This window comes from Scyliorhinus torazame, chromosome 11 (assembly GCF_047496885.1).
Source record: "Scyliorhinus torazame isolate Kashiwa2021f chromosome 11, sScyTor2.1, whole genome shotgun sequence".
Classification (NCBI taxonomy): Eukaryota; Metazoa; Chordata; class Chondrichthyes; order Carcharhiniformes; family Scyliorhinidae; genus Scyliorhinus; species Scyliorhinus torazame.
Genome location: NC_092717.1, coordinates 220,848,078 through 220,860,804, shown reverse-complemented (window position 1 = coordinate 220,860,804; position 12,727 = coordinate 220,848,078). Strand labels below are relative to the sequence as shown.

General features: G+C 45.7%; 1 protein-coding gene across 7 annotated transcripts in view; it reads right to left on the bottom strand.

The window, feature by feature from the left end:
- The window catches only part of LOC140385802 (receptor-type tyrosine-protein phosphatase mu-like), an 897,711-nt gene that overhangs the window by 148,060 nt on the left and 736,924 nt on the right, over nt 1-12,727 (bottom strand). For all 7 annotated transcript variants that reach the window (XM_072468340.1, XM_072468341.1, XM_072468342.1 and 4 more), the window contains one exon: nt 5,049-5,136. In XM_072468340.1, the coding sequence (XP_072324441.1) occupies nt 5,049-5,136 (88 nt within the window). The remainder of the gene's footprint in view (nt 1-5,048; nt 5,137-12,727) is intronic.

Genomic DNA, 12,727 nt, shown 5'->3' with positions numbered 1-12,727 from the left:
GGGACCTCTCGAGGAGGCTGAGATGAACTATGCACTTGGAACTTTTGGCTGAAGGTGATAGCAATTTCTTCAGTCTTGTCTTCTGCACCTATGTGCTGGGCTCCTTCATAATTTAGGATGGGGATATTTATGAAGCCTCCTCCTCCAGTGAGTTGTTTAATTGTTCACCACCATTCAGAAGTGGGCGGCACGGTAGCACCATGGTTAGCATTGTTGCTTCACAGCGCCAGGGTCCCAGGTTCGATTCCCGGCTTGGGTCACACTGTCTGTGCGGAGTCTGCACGTTCTGCCGTGTCTGCGTGGGTTTCCTCAGGTGCTCCGGTTTCCTCCCACAAATCCCCAAAGATGTGCTGTTAGGTAATTTGGAAATGATGGATTCTCCCTCTGTGTACCCGAACAGGCACCGGAATGTGGCGACTAGGGGATTTTCAGTCACTTCATTGCAGTGTTAATGTAAGCCTGCTTGTGACAATAAAGATTATTATTATTGTATATGGCAGGATTGCCGAGCTTAGATCTGATTTGTTGCTTGTGAGATCGCTTAGCCCTGTCCCTTGCTTGCTGCTTCCATTGTTTGGTATGCAAATAGTCCTGTGTTGTGATTTCACGAGGCTGACGCCTCATTTTTAGGTTTACCTGATGTGGCTCCTGGCATGCCCTCCTACAATCTTCATTGAAATTTGGGTCATTTCAATTAATGTACCTCGTATCTAGTCTTAGGTTATTTTGATTCTTATGGGCAATTTAACCTAACCCTCCCATCACAAAATATGCTAAAATTGGGTTTATGCCTCACTGGGCTTTCTATTGGTGTCTGTTCGAGAGTAATACTGGGTGATCTTGAGATCAATGAATGGGGAATCTGGGCATGGTATATAAGGGGTATCAAATTTGGCCCTGCCCATTTTACAGGGGTAAATTTTACTAATTTAACTAGCTGTATATAACCACAACAGATGCTCTGCGGCAAATCAAAATGAAAATTGCTACATTTCACTTCTAAAATGATCCAAGAGACCCGAGAAAGAAAATTCACTTCAATACATTGTAAACGTAAAGGTTAAGGCAGCTACCACATATAATGATGGGACTAATGAGAATGCCAGTCCTGGTTTGGCGGCATTTAAAGGGTTAAGTAAGAGCCCCAGCTGGGCGGACCTCTGCCCAGTAGCAGGGAAACTCGTATTCTTTCAGTCACATGGGGAGATCTATCAGTGTATTCCCAGGGATCTCGTCAGGATTGTCACAGCTTCCTTGGTGGAATCTTCAGCCTTATGAAAATTATAGGTGTTCAGATTAGTTTTGGCTCCCAGCACCACACAGGTTGGCGGTGCATCCTCTGTTATAATCTTCCTAATCTTCCAGGATGGGGGGACAGGGGACGGACCATCTACTGTCAGGAAGAATGTAACAGTTTATCTATCAGTTGCTCCTGGGTAGGTATCCAGCAAGATCACTCAGAGAACCCATCGCGGAGACACATATTCTCATTTTGCTTCTGGTCCCGTCTCCGAATCTGTCTTCTGAGACTGGGAAGACTGTACCCATAATCACGTACAATATCGACTAACTGACTCCACAATACTTGAATGTTCTTAGTTTATGTTTGATTGATTGAAGCCAGCCATAACAGTAATTTTCCTCTTTTCATATATTCTTTCTAATCCTTCACAGAGCAAACGGTCCTCCTTCTCTTTCTAACCCAGGTGGCCTGCAGTGTAACCCGAGGAAGAGCTTGTTTTTTTTTTTACACAGGTACCTAACTTGATTAGCTCATTTTGCAGCTTTCTACTCAACATCGGGACAACTTCACTGACCTCCAAAATGCCCCTGACATACATCACCTTTTCTGGTATACCCGCTCTAAGCATTGTATAGCCCCAAATGTTATATCCAATTCCATCTTCAGCCCTTGTTCTCAGCTAGTGTGGTGCTTGGGTGTTAGGAGTGGCCTCAATATACTTGGGCTCTGTCAGGGATTCCTCCTCCTGATTACTGTAATACTCGAATGTGTGAGTGAGGACACTGAATCAAACAGAATGAGGCCTAATGTCGGTCAATCTGTCTGGCCTAACAGGTCAGGCTAATGAAAGAAGAGCTAGTTGGTGAAGGTAGCAGACCTCTGCCAGCATCCACAGAGTGGTAACCCCAATGGGTCCTGCAATTGGTCATCCCTGGCATTTTCATGCAGAACTATTAGGGATGTGTCAAGATCACTCACTCTTACATTGATCAGGAGATGATACTGTACCCTGCACAAAGTGACCGAATGCTGCTGCAAAACTCTGAATCCATTTACATATAGACAACGTTGCTAATAGGGATACAAACAATTTAAATTTGGGTTTTCTGGCTGTGGCTGACACAGAGAAATGGATTGCAGTTCCACAAACTAATTCACATGCCAAATGCAGAAATTGCAGAAGGGGGCTGGGTTTGCAATGAAATGCACCAGCCTATTTTATCACAGCGATGGCCCTCAAAAAAGTCTAAAAGCTCTACATATCATGGGAATTAATGGCTGGGCAATTGCATCAGTTGTTCTGCCTACCTCGATTTCAGATTTAAACAATTAAACTCAATCCCAAAATACAAGGGGCTGGACTTTACAATCCCCCGCTGACGGGTTTGAAGGCTAGTGGGAAAGTAAAATCCAGTAGTTTAACAGTCTCTTATACGGCACCTTGTCTTCACTGAGACAGTTCCTCAGGATTGCTGCCACTCAGCTTCGATGGGATCTGGGGTGGCTGATACATCCAATGCACTATCTGTAGACTCTGCCCCGTGTGGTACAGGTGGTGTTTGAAAGGTTGTGTAGATGAGTTGTTTGGAGGATTGTGAACTCCTTCCAATGTCTTGCTATCAACTCTGCACATTCCCAATGAAGCCTCTCAGTGTGTTTGTTGCCTTCCCTGATAAACCTTCTCATTTTAGTCGGTCACAAGCCAGAGTCTCCCACCAGTTGCCGAGCATGTTTGACCTCTTCAGGGATGCTTTGAGGACATCCTGCTGTCCTCCTGGAAGTTTTCTACCATGGTTGAGTTCCGTGTAGAGCAGTTGCTTCAGGAATCTTGTGTCAGGCACACAAATGGTATGTCCTGTCCCACAGAGCTGGTTTCGAGTGATTAATACCTCAATGCTGCACAAGTTGGCTTGGGAGGAGATATTGGTGGCGGCCTTTCTTACACTGAATTTGCTAAGTCACCGTTGATGATACTTCTCCAGTAGTTTGAGGTGCCTGACGTAGTATCCAAGTCTCCTCAGCTATACTAGTGGCGGGGTGATGGTTGGCCTGTCAGTGGGCCAGTTCAGGCTCATAGGTGGGCAAATAAGTGGTCAACAGAATGACGGCTGGCTCCAAATCCATTTGTTTCAGTGGGGAGTGCGGAGTTCACATTTTAATTGACAGTTTTAAGGGGCAATTAAAGGATTGACTGTCATTGATGTTGTTAAACAATAAAAGTTAGGTTTTCTTTTCCAGAAGTCTGACCGCTTGGGGGCGACTTAAAATCTTTAAATGAGTTTCATGAATGAGAGTTTCTTTTTGTGTTAAGTGTGCATGAGTGAAAGCTCTGTCAGGTTGTTTGACATTTTCTTTTTCATCTTCCCACAACTCCGGCAATTTGTCTATAGTGGATACTGGGTGGGTAGCTACAGAGGTGGCATGGGGTATAAATGGGCACGGAGGTACCATTGGAGTGAGGTGGCATGAGGACTTTGAGGGGGCATGGGGTGTGTGGGAGGTATGAGGTAGCATGGGATTATGAGGGGCATGGAGGTAACATGGGGTACAAGGTGGCATGGGGGTATGAGATGGCATGGCAGTGACATGGGTGTATGAGGGGAATGGGGGAGTGAGAGCTAGAGGATCTAATAGGGTTTATATAAAACTGTGCTGAAATCGTAGAGAACCAAATCAGAACATCTAACCAGCTCATCTTGGCACATTCCTTGCACCGTGGTTACGTCTAAACTGAGATGGCAACCATACCCTTGCTCCACCCTCCCCTGGAGCAAAGATCCTACATGCGGGACCTGTTTCCGAGGACGGATCTGCCGAGTTGGGAGATTCATGACTCGTGTTTCCTGCCCCCATTGTGAAAATCTAGCGCCAAACCTTCCTTCTGCAATCTAACTGCCCACGCGCATTCTGTTATCTTCATAGCCTCTCACTTCCTCCCTCTTCCATCTCCCCCTTCACAGTCAGGGTTTTCTGACATTATTTGTCAAGAACAGGCCCCATTGTGCCCATCTCATCCGTATCGGCTCCGTTGAGTCCCCTTCCATACCAGCCTCCCCGAACAGGCGCCGGAATGTGCCGACTAGGGGCTTTTCACAGTATCTTCATTTGAAGCCTACTTGTGACAATAAGCGATTTTTATTTTCATTTCAATTCATTATCGGCCAATAGAGTGCCAGTCTTGTCAAGTGCTGTCCCGTCAGTACCAGTCCTCTCTGCTATATAAATGGGGAAAATGTGTAAGTAACATTTGTACGGTATGTGTCGGAGACAAAGAGATTGATAAGAATGCTAGTATAGTGAGATAAGAGTAGAATAAGGGAATGACAATCACATGCAATCTTGTCACAGGTTAGTTAAACTGGGAACTGAAGTGATGAGTGCATGTTTCCTTCAGTACCATCTGTGCGATGAACCAATTGGTCAAGGTTCACAATCCAACCACGTCCAGTGCAGATGGGTCAGTCTTTGGTATTCACCAAAACAATGGCTGCGGATGGACAGTGCTTTGTTGTCAATCAAAGCCAGCCATGCAAAGAGGGGGAAGCTGGATGCCAATGACAGGAGGGACCAGAAGCAAATGGAGCAAAAGATCTACCAAAGATAACAGACAGAGGGTGCAAATGGTCCCCTGGTATATGTAGTAAATAATGAAGAAAAAGGAAAGAGAAGAATGATCGTATTAAATTAATTGAGGAGTAATATAAACTAAGATCAGTTGGCAAAGCTACACCATGTTGCTGATTTTATAAAATAAGACACTTTTGAACTAGAGTAGGCATCATCTTTCAAGAGAAGTAGTACTCACAAGCAATTATATTCCCGTATCTATTCTTCATCCTGTTTTCATCTTTTTTGGCAGAATCCCAAGGGGCAGACTGTCCTTCATAAAAACTCTGGAACGGATAAATGAAGTGTATGTTACAATTAACAACAATGTCCACAATGACGGTGGATTACCATTTGGGAATGTGAGAGAAGAAGACAGATATCACAGAATCACAGAGCATTTACAATGCCGAAGGAGACCATTCAGCCCATCGAGTCTTCACTGGCTCCCTGAAGGAACATTCTACCTCGACTCACTCCCCTGCCTTATCCCCATAACCCTGCACATTCTTCCGTTTCAGATAGCACTCCAATTACCTTTTGAGTACCTCGATCGAACCTGCCTCCACCACCTTCTCCGGAAGTTTGTTCCAGGCTCCAACCATCCTTTGGGTGAAAACATTTTTCCTTACATCACCAGTATTCCATCTGCCAATTATATTTAATCTGTGTCCTTCAATTCTTGATGTTGCCTTGAATGGGAACAGTTTCTCACTATTTACTCTGTCCATACTCCTCCAGATATGTAACACCTCTAGCAAGTCTCCTTTCAGTCTTCCTTTGTCCAAAGAAAGCAGACCCAACCGCGCCAATCTATCCTCATAGCTACAGTTCTTTATCCCTGGAATCATTCTTGTGAATCTTCTCTGTACTCTATCCAATGCCTTCACATCCTCCCTCAAGTATGGAGCCCAGGACTGGACGCAGTACTCCAGATAAGGGCTAACTAGTGTTGTATCGAAGTTCAACATGACTTTGGATAGAATTTTAAGGATGACAAGTGATCAGCGCTCACCACCCCCAAAGCTGGCGCCTAACGTGCAGCCGCCGACTCTCAAAGTCCGACTGTCATTTAACACTCACTTGAGCATTGATTGGCAGTGGGAGGGGTTGTCCTCTGCCTCTGGAAGGAAGTTCTGCCTGTGAGAGCTGTCGGCCAATCAGATTGGCCAACGGCTCTTCAACCCAGCCAGGCACAGCGCTTCAGTGGCCAAGAGCAGTACTGCAGCACTCTGCCTGGGACTAAGTCCCAGGATCTTTGAAAGGTAATTCCCGGGATCCTGGGGGTGAGAGGGAAGGGGATGCCCATGAGGGAATGCGGTGTCAGGGTGGGGGGTTGGCAAGACTGGAGGTGTTCCCAGAGGTCCAACATCCCAGATGGGAGAGCAGCCCAATTCTGAGAGAGCTTTCAGAGTGAGATGCTCCTCCCCTCCCATCCCACTCAAGATGGGGAAAACTGTAAATGTCACTTTCCCACCCTCTCTCCCCCCAGCTCCTCCCACCAGCCTAAAAATTGTGGCTGGGTGGGATAAGGCCCTTAAGTGGCCATTAAGTGGCCACATAAGGGCCTCAATGGGTGAATGTATGGGTTTTCTGCCAGAGGCCCTGTCGCCCAAGCGTGAAATTGCGTCTGGGTTTGAGTGGGCTGGTCCCCGGGGGGTGGGGGGGGGGTCCCATCAATTCAATTTTGCACTCCTTCCCCACCATCTCAGAACCCGCCTTCAAGGGGAGTGTAAAATTCTGCCACTCCTTACCCTTGTATTCAATGCCCTTATTAATAAAGCCTCTGATACTATATGCATTATTAATTGGTCTTGTTAGCGAGTGATCACTGAAGATTATTCCCTATTTCGAACTATTGTCTCCTTGATATTTAACATGAATCTTAATTAGTTCGTCAGCTCAACTTAGTCCTGCCATCCAAGCTACTTCAAAATCAAATCAAAGATAAAACCGTGGGGATATTCCGAGCCTGCAGTACCCCATTGGTTAGTGTGGCTACCCAGCAAGGCACTGACAGTCTGAGCAAAGTGAAAACTTACAAAATTGCAGTTTAAAAACAATTGCTGCAGTGCTCATTTTACAGTCACCTACACCAATGCAAACAACGTCTTAAATTCACTCTATATAATGCATCATCAGAGTCAAATATTTGTGGCTGAGGTTTATAGAAATGTGTTTGTCCCTGAGGGAGCCCTTCATAAGCTGACAGGCTGTTCAAGCATGAAATGGTTTTATTTCTCTTTTGAAATGTGTGGTATTTCTGCACGAAGCCTGCTATTTCAACATCTTTTGTTGTCAGTTTGTTTCTTTTTTGCTTGAGGCATAACCTAAAAAGAAATGTTTAAGATGGGGGTGGTTACCACACAGTCCAGCTGATTCGGATAAAAGGGGAGAAAAAATTACAAAACTTGGAAATCTGCAGTTCAGCAGTGAACCTTTCAAATATTCAGGGCGACTTTCAAATTAGTCCAGAAGACAGAGAAGCAGAAGTAGGCCATTCAGCCCATCGAGTATGCTCTGCAATTCAATGGTTGATTTGGTGTGAAAAAACTCAACTCCACTTTCCCACCGTATCTCCATAATCCTTGATTCACTTACTGATTAAATATATATTTATCTCAGCCCTGAACATATTTAATGACCCAGCCTCTACAGCCCTCTGCAGTAAAGAATTCCACAGATTCCCTACCCTCTGAGATTACTGCCTTAATCCCATACTCTGGGATTCTACCCTCTGGTCCTAGACTCTCCCATCCTGTGTGACAACCTGGCAGGATGATTGCCTCACCTTTACAGAATCCACAAACTCTCATGCGAGCTACATAATGGTTATCATTCAAAATTAAAAATTTCCCCTTTTGAATTTTCAAGGGATAAGTCGGAAAATATTCTTGCTCTGACTCCCTCATTGGAACCATTAATAAGCCTTTCCATTTCAGGACTAACAGACTGACCTGCATTGTAGTTGATGCATTTTATGTTTGTATTCTCTGGAAAAAGATTCACCTCAGGAAATCTCAAAGCGCTCTGAAGTTAATAATGTAGTTTTGAGGTGTCGTCATTGTTCAAATGTAGACAACGCGGCAGTTTATTTGCCCACAGCCAGCATTGTGATAATGACCAAATAATCTGTTTTAAAGGATGTTGGTTGAGGGATAAATATTAGCCAGGCCACTGCTCTTCTTAAAGGTGGTGCCATGAGATGGTTATGTCCACCTGAGCGAGCAGATTTAACGTCTCTGCCATTGTAGCACCCTCTCAGTAATTGTAGTTAGCTCCAGTGTGATAAGTCAGACAGATTTTCTCATAATGACTGCTCTTGAATAGTCACTGGCAGAAATAATACCTTTGTGAAGATCAGATGAGGATCAGACTCAATAATAATGCCCCATTATGGTCAACATCACACTACCAAAGCTCAGCCATGAATAACGGTGCCTTGGAAAAGATATCGGAGGACACCTGGAGTTAAAGTCTACAAGAAAGAGGGCAAAGGGAGAAAGTTGGGGAAAAATCATTTCGAAACTATTTTGAAAATGATGGATGGGGTTTTCTGGTCTTTCCCACCAGCAGGATTTTTCGGACCGACTGAAGCTGACCCCCGTGGGGGGGGGCTCCCCCATCGTGGAACAGGTGAGCCAAGCAGAGTGCCATAACACTGGCGGGACTGGAAGATCGTACTGGCGGCCAATGGTGAGGGGAGGAATGCTTTTAATCCCAATTGGCCAACAGTCCAACTTTCCATGCTATATGCGTGTTGAGTTCCAGCCAATCTCACCTTGTCTATATTCATCCTTACTGTTCTCACACAATGCAGGGAATGTGACTCACAATGCAAGGAGCATGGTTAGGAAAGATCAAGGCAAAGAGAAAAGGATAATATATATTGAAGATTGTGAATTCTCAGAAAAGAAGCATGTGTTACTCAGCCAGCTATTGTTGAGATGTTAAAATCCTGATCTCCGGAAGAACGTGAGAAATAGAAATTCAGCCTCTCGACCCTGCTCTGCTATTCAGTAAGATCATGGCTGATCTGAGGTGGTTTGAACTCCAATATCCCGCCTGTCCCCCATAACCCCCGACTCCCTTGTCAATCCAAAATCTTACTCAGCGTTGAATAATGCAAAGATTCAGCCTCCACTGCTGTGTGTGGAAGATCATACTAAACACTAACCACCCCCGAAGAGACGAAACTCCTCCTCAACTCCACCTTAAATACGAGATCCCCTATTTTGAAACTGTACCCCCTCATTCCAGATTCCTCCCACGAGGGATTTACGATGTCTTTGACATCAGTTGGATTCTTACAAGATTGAGTAAGTAGGTAGAGTTTTCACTCTAGGCGCGATCAGGAAATAACAACCAAAATCTGCTTGAAATTAGGGTGGTTATGTTAGGCTCTGCATTTCCACTAAATTGACGGATTAATCACAAACGTAAAATTTTCCATGAACCAGCACAATCAGGCAGAGTAATTGCTTTATTTTCTTCTTCCCACTGAAATGCATTTAACATAAAATAGGATCAGGAGGAGGCCATTCGGCCCTTCGAGCCGTGTCCGCCATTCATTATAATCATGGGTGATCGTCCTATTCAGTAATCTGTTCCCCCTTTCACCCCATAATCCTTTGATCTCTTTAGCCCAAAGAGCTATATCTAATTCCTTCTTCAAAACATACAGGGCGTGATTTAATGGAAACGTTTCTAAGTGTAGTAGCGAGCGGGAACTGTTCCCGACCCTCGGCCCGGCGAGGCCGTCATCTCCATAAAACATTCATTGGACCACTTAGCAAGGCTCAACGGGCCTCACGCAGCACATGACCGTTCCGCCGGCTGATTCACCAGGACCGCACTCGTCAGCCTCCCCCCCCCCGCTAACACGGGAGAGCAGCACTTAAACAGCCCTTGCACAGTCAATCCCAGACAGCTCCCAGCCATGCCACTGAGGAGACCAGCCCTATGATTCGAGGATGCCTGGCCAGACTGTTGGACCCGGTAGAAGTCGATGTGATGCCCTGTTCAAATAAGGGTCTCGAAGGGTCAGCCACAGGGCAGCGATTGCCACCTGGGAGGAAGTGACAATGATCGTCAGCTCGGGTAGCGTCACCAGGAGGACTGGCACCCGGTGCAGCAAGACTTTCAGTAACCTCCATCGGGCCGCACGGGTGGGTTGGCACCGGCCCCCGGCCCCACCCCTACAAACATACGCCTGGCACCATCCCCGCCCAGCACCATTCTGTGTCCCGGCGCACCCATGTCCAGCAGTGTCACCCACATAACCAGCCCCCATTCCTTCCATTCCCCCCAAACTCCGGCACTATACCCCACCCCCCACTATTCCCCATCTACCCCATACCCCCCACCCACCCTTACACCCCGCCTTCCCCCGCACCCTCCGAAACACCTCACCCCCGCAGTGAATGACACATGCAGCTCACGGTGCCCCCTGTGTGTCTCTGCAAGAGAAATTGGCCCACAACAGACGGGAGAGGGCCCAGACGGGCGGCGGGATGCCGGATATCAGAGTCCTCATCAATGGCCCCCGACTGGCGCCGCGTCGACTGCGCTCATGCGACTGGCGGCGATTCTCCGGTCCGCGGAGAATTGCGGGACGGTGTCAGACCTGATCGCGGGTCTGACGCCCCGTTCTCCGCCCGCGCGCCGAGCGCGATTTCGCCGCGGAGGCTCGTAGAATCCCGGCCATCCTTCCTGCATTTACCACGCCTCATCCTATTAGAATTTTGTGATCCCCTCGTTCTTTTAAACTCCAGTGAATATAATCCTAACCTATTCAATCTCACCACATATGTCACTCCTGCCATCCCAGCAATCAGTCTCCTAAACCTTCTCTACACTCCCTCTCGAGCAAGAACATCTTTCCTCAGGTAAGGAGACCAAAACTGCGCACAATATTCCAGGGGTGGCCTCACCAAGGCCCTGTATAACTTCAGCAAGACATCTCTGATGCTGTAATCGAATTTAAGAGGGGTGAGACGGTGAAATTGTATTAATAGAACTGAAAATGGGCTTATCACCAAAATAAATAGATTTAGTAAGAATGCCTAGTCCTCCAGCTGTGTGAACCTGGTTTAAAATAACAGAAAATGGCTTTAAAAATTATACTGAACATAATAGTTTCATTAGCGCATGACTGAAAGGTCAGTTTCTTTGTGAATTTAAATATCTTTGAGATGGAAAAACTCTTTCAGAAACTCACCTACTAGTCCCTGCCTGCCGAGGACAATTAACTTCATTTGAACAGTTTTCTGGAGCTAGCGAAATCGGCAGAATCTCGAAACTGGGGGCATGACCTGATCCCTGTGCAGGGCTTGATCCACGCAAAGATCAAGGAAAGCACAAGTGCAAGAGTTTCACAGAACAGCAAGAGGCCCGTTGGCCATCAAGCACCTATCTATTCAAATCCCATTTTCCAGCACTGGGTCTTGTGTGCTATGACATTTCAAGTGCTCAGCTTAAATGTTGTGAAGGTTCCCGGCTGGTTCCAGATTCCCACCACCCTCTGGGTGAAAACGGTTTTCCTCAAAATCCTCTCTAAATCCCCTGCCCCTTACCTTAAATCTATGCCCCTGGTAATTGACCCCATTTCTTCCCCATCTACCCTGTCTATGCCCTTCATAATTTTGTACACCTCAATCTGCTCCCCCCTCAGCCTTCTCTGCTCGAAGGAGAACAATCCCAGCCTAACCAGCCTCTCTTCATAGCTGAAGCGCTCCAGGCATGACAACATCCTGGTGAATCTCCCCTGCGCCCTTTCTAGTGCAACAATATCCTCCTATTATTGGGGTTTGGGGATAACACAATTAGGTTAAAATTCCCCCATTGTTTGCGCTTGTTTCCACCTGATTGCGTTCGATATAAACCCCGAATTATTCTTCAATGCAAAAACCTGCTTTACAGTTATGGCAAAAGAAAATCGAAATGGAATGTATCCATGCCTTCTTGCTTTGGTCTATAGATGGAGCTGTAGAATTGGAACTTGCCTTCGGCTGAATATGATCAAAGTTTCCACTTTATTCAGAACAAAAGATGTTGTGATGGCTCCATATGATAGCCTTTCAACCAACTGCATGCTGAACAAAATGCCCTCGGGCTACACCCAGGCTTAAGACTGTGCTTTTCACAAAGTGAATATTCATATTCGCCCCAAAAGAGCCTGTGTAGCAAATTCTGGTAATTAATTCTAATTACATTGATTTAATACTAAACAAATCAGAACTGATTATATCAGACTTGGCTTTTATCTTCAGTTCCTCAGTATTTTAACTGTCAAAGTCCTAGTCGGAGATCCTTGAATATCTTACGTTTTTCACAAATAATTCAGGGTCTCCATGTAGTGAGCCAGGGGAATATACTTTGCCATCTTAAACTACTGCAAAAGTACAAACATTTCTTTCCGAAATATTATTAACTGTCTCTGAACTGCGTCAACCTTTTCGCACCATTAATAATAAGATTGGAGTTTGCACATTCTCTCCGTGTTTGTGTGGGGTTCGCCCCCACAGCCTAAAAGATGTACAGGGTAGGTGGATTGGCGATGCTAAATTGCCCCTTAATTGGAAAAAATGAATTGGATATTCTAAATTTATTTTTAAAAATGTTTATAAAAATAATAAGATTGGAATCTGTTTCTCTGATCCCTCACCCAATGGGTTTCAGTGTGAAGCAGGATGCTTCACAGTGACTTATGATACTAAGGGGATCGGAATACCAGAGCTTCTCAGCCACAAACACATTGCAATAGTTGTATTCAATACACCTGGTCTAGTCCAAGCAGCTGGGCTTACTTTTAAATAATAGCCCTGGTTCACTTTATCTTTAAGATTTTATATAAACCCCCACCTCCCCCATTCACTC